The sequence below is a fragment of the Cucumis sativus genome, chromosome 3, assembly GCF_000004075.3.
Source record: "Cucumis sativus cultivar 9930 chromosome 3, Cucumber_9930_V3, whole genome shotgun sequence".
In the NCBI taxonomy this organism is placed as follows: domain Eukaryota; kingdom Viridiplantae; phylum Streptophyta; class Magnoliopsida; order Cucurbitales; family Cucurbitaceae; genus Cucumis; species Cucumis sativus.
The window spans coordinates 5,108,944-5,126,782 of NC_026657.2; the positions used below are offsets into that span (position 1 = coordinate 5,108,944).

General features: G+C 31.7%; 2 protein-coding genes and 1 non-coding gene across 5 annotated transcripts; 1 reads left to right on the top strand and 2 right to left on the bottom strand.

Moving 5' to 3' along the window:
- Positions 1-2,538: 2,538 nt before the first annotated feature.
- On the bottom strand, positions 2,539-7,979 carry LOC101207531 (cyclic nucleotide-gated ion channel 4). The gene is made up of 6 exons (XM_004149249.3): positions 7,371-7,979; positions 5,488-5,703; positions 4,261-4,586; positions 3,942-4,050; positions 3,403-3,726; positions 2,539-3,204 (listed from the first exon to the last, which is right to left on the bottom strand). Exons 1-6 carry the CDS (start codon positions 7,857-7,859, stop codon positions 2,689-2,691), a joined length of 1,980 nt encoding a protein of 659 aa, XP_004149297.1. The 5' UTR covers positions 7,860-7,979; the 3' UTR covers positions 2,539-2,688.
- Positions 7,980-12,471: 4,492 nt separating this feature from the next.
- On the bottom strand, positions 12,472-16,133 carry LOC101210465. 3 transcript variants are annotated; one of them, XM_031881758.1, is made up of 7 exons: positions 15,913-16,133; positions 15,103-15,167; positions 14,972-15,001; positions 14,665-14,867; positions 14,039-14,523; positions 13,674-13,836; positions 12,472-12,871 (listed from the first exon to the last, which is right to left on the bottom strand). In XM_031881758.1, the coding sequence occupies exons 1-7, from the start codon at positions 15,961-15,963 to the stop codon at positions 12,867-12,869; spliced, it is 1,002 nt and encodes a 333-aa protein (XP_031737618.1). In that variant the 5' UTR covers positions 15,964-16,133; the 3' UTR covers positions 12,472-12,866. The 3 variants fall into 3 exon arrangements, with proteins under 3 accessions (XP_031737618.1, XP_031737617.1, XP_011650557.1); XM_031881757.1 differs by having other exon boundaries at positions 12,472-12,877; positions 15,913-16,131; XM_011652255.2 differs by having other exon boundaries at positions 12,472-12,877; positions 13,573-13,836; positions 15,913-16,128.
- Positions 16,134-17,766: 1,633 nt separating this feature from the next.
- On the top strand, positions 17,767-17,839 carry TRNAF-GAA. Its single transcript has one exon. It is a non-coding gene; the product is annotated as a tRNA-Phe (tRNA).

A 17,839-nucleotide genomic window follows, 5' to 3' on the forward strand; every position in this document is an offset into this window, starting at 1 on the left:
AGTTCAAAACTATTGTTAATAGCAAACAATAAATAGCTTTTTAGTTTCAATATTGATTTGCTTATAACATTAATCCTACTTTAATAGGAATTTCAGCGTGAGATGATTCAAATGCATCAAAGTCAATAATTTTGGTGCCATGATGTGAATGTTAAGATCTAGGTATTTCACTATTTAAATACGCTATACTTCTAGCAACACTCGCTAATATAGAGTTCAGCAATCACAAATAAATCCTTATAGAAGAATTTCGATAGAACTAACATAAGCCAAGAAACATTTTTATCGTTCTCGCCAATTTGAATGAGATTGGAATGGTTGCGACCATCCTAGTAAATTGTCAAACGAGAAATAGATAGATTGGCAAATGGAAAAAGTTTACCTTGAATATAATACATTCAACAGATTGTTGAAACGAAGTTGCAAATAAAACATAGCCCGATAATCATGATACTAGGAAGTTATGATCCATCTACCATAAAAAATAGTCTTTACTCGTTGTAAATTAATAACAAAAACTTCTTGATTACAATTCTATTCTTGTCTTCCAATTGTATAATAGACACGAACTTTTTAAAATATATTGCTATAGGTCGATCTAGTACATATAAAATAATTAACATGCAAATCATTTCAAACAAGTAAAATATAGTCTAAAATTAGTTTAAATACAACTTTAATTAAAATAATAAAAACGTATAAGAGAAACATACAATTTCCAAAATCCAACTTTAAAAATACAAATATATATTAAAAATACATATATTCAAAAATTTATTAAAGATATATCATACAACTACTAAATATCTTTAAACTTGAATTAAAAATGTATTTAAAATACAACTAGATCCATTGAGATTCAGTTCTTAAATTTCGATTCATTTACGATATAATCTCATAACCAATAATTGAGTAAAATACACTGTGTTTCATAAAATCGATCACCTTATCAATATTCACTATTACAGTTACAAAATCGAGATACATTTAAAATGCATTGTATGCAGTAAAGATGATTTACCCACAACCATAGGTAAAAATGGAATATTTAGAAAACTAGAAATGTGGGTGTCACAACTTTGTTAAAAGTCTTATACTCGTCGGTTATATCTATATTTGAAAGGGGCACCTCCAATTTTGTCATTGTAACAAATTTCACTCTATATAAATGGTGTGATTATGGCAACCTAGCCCACCTCCATATACATCTAACTCAAACAGCCCATCAATCATAACCATCACCCTAATTTCAAAGAAGTAGGAAAAACAAGAAAACTAGAGGTTGTTTGAGTCATAACTAACTCACCTTTTACTGCAACAAATATTATTAAAAGTCTTCAATTAGCTATATAAACGACACTATTTCAAAGCCGTATCTGATATTGTATATATTTACTATTTGCTACACTTTTAATACTATTTTACATTATGTCGTTTTTCTATTCTTTTCTACAGTATTTACTATTTCCTTCTCAAATTAATTAAAATAGTTTTCACCTTAATTTCATCCCATTGCAATCCAAAGTAAAATATAATTTACACTCCAAACATAAACTATTGTACTTCGATTATAATAATTTAGGACGAATAACCAACTTTTGGACCCAAACAATGCCATCAATTGTAAATTGAAAAAAAAAAAAAAAACCACATATGATTATCCCCATCCTCCTCCGACCTCCATAGCTTCCCTCTACACCGATCTTCCCGTTTCCTCAATGGTTCAACGATCTATAGCTCCATCGTCCCCGCACCATCATTCTCTTTGAGTTCAACATTTTAGATAAGTTTTTTTTTCTCTTTCTATTTTCTTTTTGTTGAAAAAATTGGCACTAACTAAAGAGACACTCACTTGGAAGAAAGAAAGTTTTATTGAGACAATTTACAAATGATGGACACTTTTAGAGGGAACACTGCTCACTCTCACTTAAAATTTCTTACTAACTCTCTTTCTCTCTTCCTCATCCACTAGGATAGTGTTGAAAAATGTGAGTAATTGAAAATAAAATGGAAATGAGAACTGTGAAGCGTGAAACAGTATTTGGATTGAAAACTGTTGGAATGAAAATTAGTTTTGTAAAACAAGTCGAACCTAATAATACACACACACTCCAAACATGGAATTGGGATTAAATTACATTACTAACTCATTCTATTACGGACCACCAAAGACCCTCTATAAAAGGGAAGGAGGTCTTCCATTTCATCATGAACAACTCACCCTTCACCAGAGAAATAAAATTGTGCTATAAGGAGGCATCACTATCACTAAGATAGTATCCAAGCACAACATTGCTGATCCTTTATAAAGATTCTCATAGTTAAAGTATTTGACAGTTATTTATAGAATCCAGACCTAAAAGATATGCATCATAGACTGAAGTACAAAATAATTAATTTATCTTTAAAAATTCGTTAAACATTAGAGAGAATAATATTTGAGAAGATGATCATAAGTAACTAACACGATTTTGATCTATTTGGATCATATATTTTATTTTTCAAAATAAAAAAAAAAGATAGTAAACTCACTTTCTATAGAAAAAAAATCTTTTTTCTTTCAATTTGTAATCAGAACACAATAATATATATAATATAACAACAAATAAAATAAAAAAAATAAAAAAACAAACGAAAAAGAAAATCCAATTGAAAGGCAAGAAAATGCCAAAGATAAGATATGTTGATTCAAAAATCAAAGTGGTCGTGGTTGGGCTTTGGAGAAGTAAGCAACGCCGTATAGAGGCGGAGGCGATCCTCCCCCAAGGAAGAGCACCGTGAGAGTGGGCGGCGGGGCCGAATAAAGGACAAGGACGTGAGTGTGAGACGATGGCGATATCGGCGCCAGGCTAGCTGGATGGCAACAGCAGCCCAAGTGCGCCAGCCTGGGGAGTAGTAGCGGGCACTGCGCTTGACCTTGTCATTGACAAAGGTGTAGCGGAAGTGCTGGGTTACATACTTGACATCCTCGGCCTCCAAGCTGAAGGCTTCAGTGGTCTCCAGTGTCACGAGAGTAAAGGAGGAGGGTGGAAGGCGCTCTATGAAAGGGCGGCGGAGGCACCAGGATAGAAGCTCGTCGCCGCTGAAGTTGCCGGGGCCCAACATGCAGCAGCTTTTTACGCCGTCGCGTAGGACTTGGCTGCTTTGGAGATGCCCTCGCACTACGAATAGCATTCTTTGTACTGGATCTCCTTCTCTTGTTATCTAAACATCCACATTACACAATTTTCAACTAACATTAACAACACTCTCATTTTTTAATCAACTTCCCTTTAAATTCTTAACAAATTTTTTTTTTAAAAAAAACTACCCTTTTGAATTTTGGATTTTTAGAAACACTTTTAGAAGTGAATAATAAAACCAAAAAAAAGAAGAAAAATTAGGGTTTCAGTTGAAACTCACGGTTTCGCCCTTAGTGAAGATGAGGGACTTGACACGATCACAAATGTTCTCAAGAACAAGATCATCCATATGTTGAAACAATGGCACCTGCCTGACTAGATCCAAGCAAAGGTGATACTTTATGTCTCGTCTAAGCCCTTCCGGTAGGTTTTTTATCATCTCGCACTCGTCCACACCCCGCATCGCCGCCCACCGTTGGCGTTCATAGTTCCGAACACGCTGCCGAAACCCTTGTGGCAGCCTTCGCTTCCTCATCCACCACTCTAGGTTCCTCATCTTCAGCTGCATTCCTTGTTTTTTTGACGTTGTTGCATGTAGAAACACCTTCGTAAACACATAAATACTACCAAATTGGCTTCATTTTCATTGGGTTTTTTTCTTTTTAAATTCAACAGAAACTAAGAACCAGCTGACTTCTAAAACACAAAAAATTAAAAATTAAAAGTAACAAAAGATTTATTTCCAATTGTTAAAACTGAACCTGAATATTAAAAGCTAAAACATTTAATTACAAAAAAAGAAAAGACAAAAAAGGGTACCTTGATATTTCCAATCAACATGGTGACCAATAAGAGTCCACTGGTGAGAACAATGATATTGAACACTACTTCCAGCCATTCAGTTGTGCTTTCCAAATTCCCAAAGGTACTGTCTCCTCACACACATCCAATTCCACAAAATTAAAATATAAAATTATATAAACCCCATTGTTTAAAATAAAATTAAACGTTTGTTTTTAAATGTCAGATATTTTAAAATAAATTTTCTTCTGTATAAGCTTATGTAATCGAAGTTGATGCATGAAGATAAATATGCAATATATATCTAAAAGAAAATGGAAACGGCGGAATTAGATACCTAAGAGTCATGAGGCCCCAAAAGATGGGGAAAAGGATTTTCTCCAACCGACTTTGATTGACAACAAGTTGAACAGTCCATTTATAAGCTCCATAATCAAAGTTATCAGCAGTATCTAAACACATGAATTTTGATAGCCTATTGTTTGCCCAATCAAACCTTCCTCCATCTCTTCCCATTCTCATATTGTTTGGTCCATAGAAGATTGGGTCTTTGCATGATAACAACCTCAGCCCACAGCTGTTGGTTGTTGCTGATCTACATTGCTCTTTTAGACATTTTGCTGCTCTTTGTACCCCTAATAGATACCAACATGCACCTGCAGCCTTCATTCGTGTATATACATTATATACACTTTTCCAAAGCTATTGTGTTGCTTTTGCAAATGAAAATTTCATATTTTGATTCCAAAACACACACGTGCTTATGGTTTTGCAGGAAAATAAGCAACAGAAATAACAGGGAAATTTAAAGATAGACAATAAAACTAAAAACATAAGAATTAATAATCAATGTGAGAAAAAACTCCAAACTTGAGAAAGAATTATGTGTTAGAAAATTTCTGCTAGGGTAAAAGATTATTACAATATTTTTCCTAATCTCAGATTGAAACAAGAAAACTTTCTTAAAGCATTTTTATAACTTCGCCATCTCACGTTTTTTCAGTTTTTAAAGTAGAGAATATAAAAAGAAAATTTAATTAAAGTTAACACAGTCAAGCTTTAAAGAGTTTATTCTAATTGGAACAATTTGAAATAAAAAACATAACGTTAGATAAGTACTGCACTTCTAATATTTTGCTAAATCTTTTAAATTTAATGTAATTAAAATCAGCATCCTAGAATCATGAAACTAGCTTAAATAGGGATGGTTCGTGTTGGAAAGAAACTTTTTGCTCAAGCTACTTGTATTGTTGTTGATCACTTCAATCTAATCTAGTTCTTTAATTTTGTGATGTTGATTCAAATCTCAAACTAACACTCATATTTATACACAAATGATAGCCCTATACACAATATCTAGTAGTTATAAATGACTTTCTAAAATATTCTTTACACAATTACGTTTGTGGTATCGTATTACAAATAGGGAAATCTTTTTAGAAAGTTGTAAGAGATAGTAGTGTTGTTAGGTTGAAATGGAAGTTCAGATACAATTAATTGTAGGGAATAAAGAAAAAAGAAGGGTGGGGGTTGGGGATGAAGTTGAACTAGAAGCAAAACTTACATGGGCAGCAACAAAGTAAGCAATGAGATTGAGAGCAATGCCCCACCAAACAGTGCCAAAGATGTAACCAGAAAGGTTTTGGAGACGTCGTAGTAAGCAAACAGAATGGTACAATTTTGGTAAATATTGAAACAAAAAAACTATCAATAAGACTGTCATCACCGATGTCACTAATCCTTCTTTCATTATTCTAGGAATTACTATCCATAATACAACCTGCAAACAACATCCAAATCATTTCAATAAAACATCAGATTTTGAAGAATAATTGTTTTCTTATTATATTTTCAAAATTAACACTTTTCCAAGTTAGGATTATAACAGTTTTTTTATTTCCTCACATATTTAACAGTATGGGAATCACATAGAAAACGAAAATAGATCGAATCCCAATATATTCCCGAATCAAAATCAAAATCAGAATCAGAATGAGGAACTAAAAAGAAATAAAAAACAAGAGATGTTGAGAAATTAGAAAACGGAAAGGGGGAATTCATAATTGTCCTCCTACGCTACACAAAAAGACATCCAAATTTCACATGTTCTTCTGCCAAACACTCAACAGTTTCCCAAACATCACATTCTATTATTGATTCGTTTACTCCCCTAAAATAAAATTTTAAACTTTTTTTTTTTTTGTTCCAATAATGTATTTCATAATTATATGACACTTTATGTTAAATCACAATTATATTTAGAAAAAAAATTATATTGTATAATTTTGAAAATTTTGTTTTCATTCTTTTTATTTTTTCAGAATTATTTGTTGGGTTTAGTTATTAGAAGTTTAATCTTTTTTGAAGAAATAAAAAACGAGGAAAGATGTGTGAAGAACATTTTCTGACAAAGGAGGGCATAGATATTATTCATAATTGTTCCATTATTCTTTATTTTTAGCCATTTCAATTTTTTCTAAAAATTTAACTGTTTTTTGTTTTCTCTTTTTTTTTTTAACTAATTGTTTTCAATTTTTTACATGAAAGTTTTGGAAATTTAATAAATTTTCAAATTTTTTTCAAGGATGATAAAATTCATGTTAAGGTAACTATGGGAAGTAAAAACAAATTTCAATAGAAAAGTACATGGGTGCTTTTCTCTTGTATGATTTTGGTTGGGACATTTTTTAAAATAACAAAATTAATTAAAATATTTACAAATTATAGCAAAATTTTAAATTTGATCAATAACAAATTGATAATGTCTATCAATGTCACTTATTGAAGGATATAAGGGTCTACCAATGTCTATTAATGAAAGAATATGAAATTCTACTATATGTTAGTAAATATTTTATCAAATTCACTATTTTTCACAATTTCTCGTTTTACTAAATTGTTCCGATGGCAAATTCATCTTACTTTTTTCAAAATATTTTAATTTTTTTAATACATGTCATAAGCTTGAAATGTATAAAGATGAATGTACTCAATATGCATCTTCTAAGTATTGCTTAAAATAGATATTGATCCATGCTTTTGGACATGTAATTTTTTTACCAAAGAATTGAAGTAGAAGTTGGAGATGGAGATTTCCATCTTCTATGTAGATCAAAGACTAAAAAAACACTAATTATATGACTTATTAACTTTCTAATTAAATAATTTCACTGGTTACTCCAAAACTCCCTTTCCCTCTATATGTTAGTATAAGAACTAAAAGGATACAAATCCAACTAACAGATTTGAAAATATTTGTTGGGTTAGGGGGAGTGTTAAAGAAAAAACGCATTAATTTTGATTTATAAAAACTAAACAACTCTACTGTTTCAGTTTGTGAATGGATCGAGTTATTAAAATAGAAATTTTATAGAATGAAAAGAAGAATATATATAATATGCATAATTTCATGCATGTGGGTATTGGGTTTAGGTAAAAACAATATACCTGAGGAAAAGGAAGAATGACAAAGAGATCAAAAAAGAAGCCTTTCTTGGACTTCAAATACCGGAGAGCGACGGCGCGTGGGCTACTATCGCAAAGCCGTCTATTTTCACCCCTCCCATCACCCTCCCCGCTACCAGCAAAGGATGACTTTGTAGCAGTCTTGAGCTGAAGCCACATATTCCAAAGGTGCAAAGCATCGCCCATGCAGCGGAGGACGGTCACGGTGATGGCCAACCACCCGTCAATAAAAACGCACATCCACGACTCGCTTATGGATAGCGTGTAGAGAAACAAAGGGTCGACGAACAGGCCCGCTGCACAGACGAGGAGGAAGACCCAATTCCATTCTCGAACCCATTTGGATGTTGGGTCGAGAACTGAAGCAACTCCGTATAAGCTCTGACAAAACGCAGCGTTGGAGTGTTCTTCTTCTTCTGATTCTTGGTGGTCTAGCTCTTCGTCATCGGATGTTAGGGAGGTGGTGGCCATGGATGAAGGGAGAGTTATGGAGGAGGGTAGTGAGGTGTTATATTGTTGTTTTGTTGGATGTGAGAATGTGAGTTTTGGAGTGTTAAAGATAGAAGTGACAAAAAAGGAATTATTAAGAGAGGTGGAGGATTGAGGAATAATATAAATGCAAAAGGGGAACCCCAACCCCAACAGAGATTTCATCAATAACGACAATATTAGTTCTTAATTTACAAATTTATCCTTCTCTATTTCACAACCTCCAAAAACACCTTCCCCATCTTTTGTTTGATTTATAGAACGGGTGCAAGTCGGTTCAGTTTTCTTAATATATTTGGCTACAACTACTAACATTCCAATCAATACGTTTCCTTTTTGTTAATAACACTTTTAACCTTTCCTCTAATTCAATTCTGATTTTATTCTTCTTTTCTTTTCTCTAAATCTGAACGTGGGGAGAAATTGTCCTTCTTTATTACCCTTTATTAGCGCCCTAAACCAACTCCAACATTATGGCTATCAAAGTTTTTAACTAAAAATATGATTCCAAATGAATTCATCTTAGCTTTTAAAATCACTCTTTACTGTCATCACAACAACCAACTTTATTGAAATCTCTAAAATCTCCAAACTTCCAAGAAAGAGCATGGAATTAAAGAAAAATTCTTTAAATCACACCCCTACCAACCCTACTTAATTTATTATTAAAATCACTGACCATTTAGCATCTAAGTGTATTAGTAACCACCCACTCTATTGTTGAAATGCCCTTTCCTCAATTGTGATACTAAAAGGAAGTTCAATGAATGACCTATACTAAAACAACACTTAATTAGAATCTATACTAAAAATAAGGTCAATGATTTGATTTTCATAATGGAACTAATAATAATAATAAAAGATAAAAAGTGAGTAAATTGCCTATAGTAAAAAAAATTTAAGTGGAGAATTGTTGAATGGAAAATTCTTTACCTAATAAGACCAAACAGTGTGATATAACTATGTTTTAAACGCCAATTCTTTATGGGATGCGAGAAGACTAAGCTATGTTTCAAATTCGATGCGAATGAAAACTTGATAGTCTTTCATGTTTTAGCAAGTTTTCAACTATGTAATATTGATCATGACTATGCGATAACATGAGCTACGCGAAAGGTTAGAACATCGTCTCATCGTATATATTGACATTCTAGGAGAGATGGTCGAGCATGATGAGATATATTGATGTCATGATCTTTATTACATATTTAAAAGAGTCAAACGTTTTATTATCGTTTTGTATTTAATAAGTCAACCTAATCTCTCCATAAATAAAATTGTTACAAAATTAATTTTCCAAAAATTAATTTCCAACCGTCTATTGATAATTCTCTCACACTATATATACACTTTTTTCATTCTTTCATTATATATACGCGACAAATTTTCATAAGCTAGAAAAAATTTCTTTCAAACTTCTTCTTTGAGTTTATCAAGCAATTTTGAGCGTTTATCTGAGTGCTGAGATTCCGATTGATTTATATGCAAAATCAATTGAAAAACAAAGGTTTTTTTATCTTGGGGATGACGATGCAATAACTTTATTTGCACAAAGAAGCAGAGCCGCAAAACGACTTAAAGAGAGTGTGATCCGCGATTCAACCATTTATTAACTATTTGTTGTTTTTCTAGCTTTGCGTTCTGACCACTAAACGTTTTATCTACTTGACGAGATAAACAGTAAACTTTGAGTGAGACACAAGCCAAGTGCAAGGACAATTATATTTTATACTACACGAACAAGAAATGGATGAGTAGTACAAAAAAGAATGCCCCACATTAATTAATACAAGAGAAATTCTGTAGAAGAAAATTTGAAAGGTTTAATAATAACTTTTTTACAACACTTTAAAAGTTTATTTTAGAAACCTTTTAGGACAAAGAGTTGAAATAAAATAGAATTTGTAAAAAACCTTTTTCTTTCAATCTAAAGAAACACCGTAAATCAATGATCAATTAAACTATATATTTGGATTGTGAATATTGTTTTTTAGAAAAAGAAAATCAAAATTGATACACATAATTCCTTCTACTTTTTGTTTTGAAGAATTTTTAATCCACAAAATAATAAAACATTTTAAGGCCTATTGATCAAATTCAGTAGTAGAATAAATCAATAAAACAAAGGTCCTAATGATATCATCGGCAATGCAATTAAGTGCGGAATAATATGTGATGAGATGAGATGGGGGATGGGAAGCATAGGAAGCATAGGAAGCATAGGAAGGAATAAAAGGATATTCTCCTCTTCTTCTTCTTTTTTTTTTTTTTTTTCTTAATTCAAGATAGTAATATTACAAAAGAAAATAAAAATGAATAAATAAATTCTTTTTTTAAAAAAAGAAAAAACAGGTTGTGGCAACGTGATAAATTAAGATTATTAGTTTAAGTATTTGAATTTTGAATAAAGATGAGTGTGGACAAACAACACCTAACTGTTTCTGAAGGTACTCAAAATTATACTCTCTAATTTGTCTTTTTTCATCTCAATAATTGAAAATAAACAACAAAATTTGATACATTATTTTCCCTAAAAATCTTATATTATTTTAATTATATAACAATTCCCTACCTTTTATCTCTTCTTCACCACCACAATACTGTTTGGAGACAAAAAAAAGTACAATAAAATCATCCAAAAGGACTCCCCATCTTCTCAACAAATTTAAAAGAAAAACAAAATAGATCAAGAATTAATGATATAATTTTCTATTTGATTTAATTCTCAACTTTTAAATGTTACAAATGAGATGAGAAGATTTAAACAAACATTGTCAATAGTAATCCATTTTTAAAATCCTATCTTATTAAACTCAACTTATAAATGCATTCCTACTGCATAAAACAATGAACGAGTTTATATTAAATAATAAAATAAGTTATTTTATTTACAAAATATAGGGATGAACGTTGAAATTTTGAGTGAGAATAAAATTTTTAACATTTATTATTTATTGTTTGTAAAAAAAACATGGCAAGTAAATTCAAATGGATTTGAATAATGGAATAATCCATATGACTTTATTAAGAAGTTTACAAAAAAGAAAAAAGAAGATGAAGGGCAATATAATTCAATATTATGAGGGGGAGAGGGGTGGGGGGGAGAAAGGGATAAGTAAGGTAGGGGGAAAGTGACAGATGTTATTGGCTTTGGCTCATTTTGTGTTACAAGTTAAACAACACAGGTTCTTTGAAGTTTCCTTCTTTTGTTTTCATTGATCACAACAATGTATATCATAATGCATCAAAACCCCATTTGTTTCATACTCATCTATTCCCAAACCAAAATACTCCACATTCTTCCTCTTCCTTCTCTTTCTATACAAACACTATTATAAATGGTCATCACAATGCCTACTTCTCACTTCCGTTACCACTTTGATGATACATGGCCATATAACTCAATAAAACATGGAGTTCATCAAATACTATTTTAGTCTTTGATGTACTTTAATACTTTCCATTGTCTAATTGTTCTTTAAAAAAATGTTATCTATTAATTACCATATCTCTGTGTATTTTCATTCCTAACATTTAATTTGTTTTCTATTGTATCTTGCATTTACTCAACATTAAGGCTCATCTTAACACATTATGAGTGGCTAAGGTAAGTTTTCTAACTCAGGATAGGATTGAAATTAAACCTATATTGTATATTTGGCTTGAGACTTGGTTTTTAGTTTTCATTATTAGTGAGTACTTGTTGATTTTGTACTGTTCTTGAATGAATATATACTTCAATTTCATGCTTTGAATTGATTTTGTACTGTTCTTGAATGAATATATACTTCAATTTCATGCTTTGAATTAATGAGTTATTTGCTCATCTCTCATTGATTCATTGGATGCTAGTGTGGAACCTCTTCGTATCTCATTAATCCAAGGGCATCATGTTAAAACTCACTTGGGTGTGGATTTTAGGTTATTGTTTACAATAACTCTTTCACAAGCATTATTGCATTGATTTATTGATTTGAAGAACAAGTTGATAGTAACTCAGTTTTCCAGGTTATTAATCAACTTAGCTTGACTAACTTGCTCAATGCGGTAGTTCAATTAATATTATTTGAACCCAATTTGTTGAGCATCTAGAATGTATAAGAAATTTCTTCAAAAAAAAAAAAAAAAGAAGAAGAAGAAGAAGAAAAGGTTGTTTAAGAAATTAACCAACGCATTTGAAGATGTATATTGAGTTTTCTTGAGTATATTGGTTAAGAATTAGATCGGCAAACATTGCACATTTTTAGAAGTTCTATGATCAACCAAGCAAATGGCAAATGGGTGGATTCTGTATCTGTATCCCTAGGCTACATCTTCTACAACTTTTACTTTATCAAAAATATGAACAAACAGAAACAGATCATACACTTCCTAATTTTTCTCTCATACATCTAACAATCATACAAATGTTAACCACATTATTACGGTAGTCACTTTCAGTATAAGCCTCTTAATAAACAAAAAATTAGATTAGATCTCGTTTAGATTTTCATTGTGACTTGACCCTGCTTGATAGGAAAAAAAAAATTGAAAGAGGGACCCCAAGTTTCTAGAACAATGAATGACTCAATGTGGTCGGTCCCATAGAGAAAGATATCAGCATCTCTTGTTTAATTCATAGTTCGGTATGATCCTTTATCTGATATCATCAACAACCTCATCATCCACTACATGTGTAATTTGGTTTTGGTTGGTCCTAAATTGTTAATCCTATACCAATTTTTAAGGATGCTAGAGATCAACAGAAGTAAGAAGGGAATAACATTTTGCCAAATTCGTTCATATCCCTCTATTATTGATCTTCCTTTTAGTGTCTGGTAAAGTAGGAAAAAGGTATAACATTTCTGCACAAAGAACATACATTTACCTTTTGTATGTGTAGAGAGAAGTTACACAATATATATTTACAGACTCCATCAGCTCACTCAACGGAAGTACACCCTTTTGCTTCCATTTTCCAGAATCTTTCCTTCACTTGGATGACATATTTTAGCCTGTTGCTGTGAAAAGAATAAAAGGGTTAATCAAATGGAGATGATAATAAAATTGATCCAAATTGATCTACTTATTAATATCTAAAAGACACCGATACAGTTACGAGACATGGATATGACACAGACATTGCGACATGGCATATTTAAAAATATAGGACATGAGACAAGGAAAAGACACATTTATTAAAATTTACATTTTAAAAAATAATCAGAAAAAAAATACATCACTTTTATACTAAAAAAATGAAAGTAAATGAGTTGATAGATTTATACGTTTAGAAAAACTTAGTTTGGTGTATTTCACATTCTAAAGTTATTATTATATTATATGTTTGTTTAGTCTACACAACAAGATTTTTATGTTTGTTTAGTCTACACAACAAGATTTTTATGCATGTCTAATATATTTGTTGCAGTAACAAGTATCCTACACATGTTGGACATTAACATGCTAGCAAAACTAAAATGATTGTGCTATTTGAATAGCACTAAATTATCCAAATTGTTGTCTTAATGAAAGAGATGTTGTGATTGGGATTAATTCAATCCATCTTATGAACAAGTGCAATCTTTCCATTTGATACAGCAATTGACAATAACAGAAAATGCCCTTATAATCAAATTACTACTTATTCCAGAAAAAGTCATGCAAGTATGGATTTCAATATCTGAAAATAGTTGAAACCTACTATCTTTTTTACCTTCAAGCTAAACACACTTCGTCCGCCAAGTCTTAGTGGTACGTTATGTTGTGTCTTTTTCTGATCCTTGACCATACTAAAAGTTGAAGGAATGACTCTACCTTTGCATTTCTGACTCACAGCAATTCTCCCCACTGCATTCTCCTTTCCGGCTTCTACTGTTTTGCATCTTCCTGTTCTTTCTAGACCTTCCTTTTTCTTCAGATTTAAGCAACTGTTTTGATTGTCTCTTTGCAGTAGTAGAGAAGCTTTAGGACGAAGTATCTGGTTGAATAACAAACAAGATTAAGTACATTTCCCTGACATTAAGTTTGCACACTGACAAATTAAAATTTTCAATACCATTTCTCTGACACAAAATTGATTGCAAGAAAACCTTGCGTTTGATTAGGAGTTACCAAATTGAGTTGATAAAATTAGTTTTACAATATAGATATCTCAATCTTAAATTCTAACAGCTTCTCACCTTTGGTTTTGAAGCCTCAGGATTAGCATTATTTAGTTTACCAACCACCCTCCTTGAGTTAGAACTCACACCCTCCAGTTGGACTTTTAATGTGCTTGACAAAACACTCAAAACTTTGGACTTGTTCATTGATGCTTGAGTCATTCTGGATAAGCCTCCAACGCATTGACTGTTTTTCAAGTGATGTTCTGATGTTTTGGTGATGTTTTTAGAACCAAAACTAGGATTTAGAGAGGAGGATATGCTAGAGTTACGGCCACTTGACTGTCTTCGACAGTTATTAACTTCCAATCTAGATGCTTGTCTGGTGGCACAGCTTTTCCTAAGACTTCTCCTCATATCTAACAAAAGTTTACTAGAACTGCTCAATGATTGACTTGTTACCTCCGTTGGCTTATGTTGTTGTTGGTGGCCGATACCGGATACGATTGTGCTGCTCGTTCTGCTGTCAACTGACTCCTTTCCCTCTGAACTGGAACCAATAACTGAAACATTTGCAACTACGTTTTCAATAAAACCGCTTGCATAAGGAACCAAACTTGACTTTGAACTCGAGATTCCTTTTGAGTTTGTAAAGCTTGATTTAGAGTTCAATTTAGTGGTTGATCCTGAAATTAGCTTCTCACCTACAACTTCCTTATTCATTGCAAAACCTCGACAGTTGCCTTTGCACTTCCTTCCGTCAAAGTCTTTCCCTCTTGATCTTGAGACAGAGTCAGGAAGGGTTGGAGAAGAAGACGCTTTTATTAATTCAAAATCCAAAGTCTTTTTCTCATCATAAAGCTGAGCAAATACTAATTTCAGGTCATGAGACGAACTTTGGTGGACCCTGATACGTGTATATGTAATTTTAAGAAAAACACAAGGAACAAAATCATGAATTTATGTATTTAACATCAAGTCTATAAACAGAGAAGCTAAATGGGTGCTTACTGATGGTGTGTATAGAACCATTTATCATCACTGCATTCAAAGTAAACGCATACGAGGAATTAGTACAATGAATTATTAAAAAGAAAATATACCAATCTGTATGTACCTTTGACCAATTTATCAGCACTTACATGTTCTGGTTGTAGGACTTCCCTTCTAAGGAGAGATCAACCCACATGGGTGCTTCAATTTCTTCCTGACTCAATCAGAAATTACACACCAAAAAAAGCCTCATTGTATAAGGCTTCTGTTTAATGGCATCAATTTTGAAAAATAAGGAAGAAACTCTTCCTTAGTTTTATAATCTAATAGCAAGATAAGTGTTCAAAACATAGATAAATTTTAAAATCTAAAACAAACAATTTATCCTTTTCAAAAAGTAGCTAAGATTCCAAAAGTACGTCAAAAGAAAAGTGAAAAACCAAAACGAACACAAATAAACATTAAACATCAGTCATGAACGTCATCTCTTTTTCTAAACATATTGATTCTCAATCTGAGATTCTGAATCATTAAAATGAAGCAATATCCAGGAAAATGATGCATTACCTTCTCCCTCGATTTTCAAGCACAATTTAAAAGGTAGAGAAACATGATATGGATGCATGAGAATATTTGAGGAACAGAAAATTAATCACATGATATATATTAACCATTTACTCAAGGAACTAGAGGTCAACATTAAAACCTAGAAATCAAACATTGAAAAATCAATGAATCCGATCTCCACAAGAAAACGAAAACAAAATAATAGAAACAAAGAACAAGAAATAACATTTAAAAATTAAACCAAAAGGTGAAAAAGAGAATAATCAATGATGAAGCGCCAAACCAAACAAAAATCCCATTTCATCTAAAATAAATAAATAAAATAAAAACATCAAAGAAAGTGATGAGAATAAGAAATGAAATCACAAGAAGAAGAAGAAGAGAAGAGATACCAGGAAAGCCCAATAATGATTGGAGTTGAGATGCACCATTTTTGGAGGCATAAAATGTTGTGGAAATGAAGAAAGTGGGAAGGCAAAAGCGATGGTGTTGGAGGTTTTTGAAAGCTTCAAAATACCTCCATTTTCAGGGCGTCCTGGATTTGGTTGATTGAATAAATAGTTGGGTTGATGAAAACATATGTTCGTTATATTATTATTAACCAAGAGCGGGGAATGGACGGTGTAGATCTTTCAATTAACTACGCACTCTCTCTCTCTATATATAAATAACTTTTTTGACCGTTGCATTTTTCAAACTGTTTCAGCACACAAAATTACGCTATTGCCATCTTTCATGCCTTTTCCTTAATAATATTTAATAATCTTTCATTTTGATCAAGCTTATAAATATTATTATTCATATTCTATATTTGAAAATGTTCCACGTTAATTTTTACGAAAAATATTAATTTACACGTTTAATTATAGAAGTTATATCGATTTGAACTTTAAACTAACTAGCATATTACCATGTGCATTTGCACGTGTATTTTTGTATACATTTAGTTTTGATTCTTGTTTAATATTACTATATAAGTTTTATGTGCTTTTGTAGTTTTTTCTATACATTTCACATGTTCTTTTGCACATATTGAAGAAGAAAAGAAGATTGTTGTTAATTATAGCCTGTGTGCGTGATAATATTGCAGATTAAGGAAACCACCGTTTAGCGTGCAATAAGCTATATAACGTGGTGAGATTTAGAGTATGAGATGCAAACAATGAGACTATGAGTATTACAAGATTTTCTATTCGATTTCAAGTATAAACTTAAAATAGATTTCTTGGTGAGTTGAACGCAACGATTTTAGCATTATTTATGATTGAATAATGTTTAAGTTGAGCTTTTGACGAACAATCAAAATAACTTATATTTAGTGTTTTTGACAAATAAATTTTATGAACAATTATTTATACTAATGAATCTCCTACCTTAGTGACATGAATGATCTTTTTCCAAGATTATGCCGTGAGAGTGTTGAGCAATCAAGTGTATAATAAACATAGAGTAAGGAATTATATGCGATGAATATGATTGAGAAATTAGTTTTTCAACGTTCCTTCCAAACCAAGCATAAATAACATTAAAGTGTCCTACTATTAATTAAGACAAACTATCTTTTGACAATGAAATACTTTGTTTCTAGATGTATATGATGTCGTTATACACAACAAACTTACTCTTATTTCTAAGATTTACTTACATATTCACTTAACTAAAACTTAGCAACTTATTCTTTCGAGTAGTTAGCTTGTTGTACTTGAACCAAACTTTCAATTAACTTGAACTTCTTTTTTAACTTAAAAGAACTTAAGTTTACTCATTAAATTTATACTTTTCTAGAATGTTAGTTCATCTCTTCTTAACCCATTGCAAGATTTAGCTACTCATGACGAAGGAAAAGAATATAATAGATTAAAAGTGATAGTGTGAATGTTCATATTGAGGAATATAGAAGATTTCTCACTCCTTATTTCACTGTACAACACAAAATTAAATACAAAGTGAAAAATCAAATTGATGTCAAGGAGCTGATCACACTTTCTTACTCTCCTTGGCTCCAATGGTGAATGCATGATTGAAGAATTTTAACAAAGGATCCTATTGTATGATCTTGATATATTCTCCTGCTTCTTTTGGCTTCCATGTGTCCATGTATGACCTTCACGAGTATCCTTCATTAAGCATGTTTCCTTGGTTTAAGGGAGAATATTTGTATTTGTCAATGACATAATAGCTTTTGCTTTTCTCTTTCCTATAATTTTAAAATTAAATAAGAAAAAGGTAGCCTTGTTTCAACAACAGCGGGGATAGCTCAGTTGGGAGAGCGTCAGACTGAAGATCTGAAGGTCGCGTGTTCGATCCACGCTCACCGCA

What these genes read in the sequence shown, in the direction of transcription:
- LOC101207531 (XM_004149249.3), bottom strand. Translation starts at nt 7,859, where the DNA reads ATGGCCACCACCTCCCTAACATCCGATGACGAAGAGCTAGACCACCAA. An exon ending in TCATTCTTCCTTTTCCTCAG is followed by an intron (nt 5,704 to 7,370) that starts GTATATTGTTTT and finishes TGTTGTTTGCAG; the next exon opens with GTTGTATTATGGATAGTAAT. An exon ending in TCTTCACTAAGGGCGAAACC is followed by an intron (nt 3,205 to 3,402) that starts GTGAGTTTCAAC and finishes GTGGATGTTTAG; the next exon opens with ATAACAAGAGAAGGAGATCC.
- LOC101210465 (XM_011652255.2), bottom strand. Translation starts at nt 15,963, where the DNA reads ATGCCTCCAAAAATGGTGCATCTCAACTCCAATCATTATTGGGCTTTC. An exon ending in ATCATTATTGGGCTTTCCTG is followed by an intron (nt 15,168 to 15,912) that starts GTATCTCTTCTC and finishes TGATTGAGTCAG; the next exon opens with GAAGAAATTGAAGCACCCAT. An exon ending in GAAGTGTGTTTAGCTTGAAG is followed by an intron (nt 12,878 to 13,572) that starts GTAAAAAAGATA and finishes TTCTTTTCACAG; the next exon opens with CAACAGGCTAAAATATGTCA.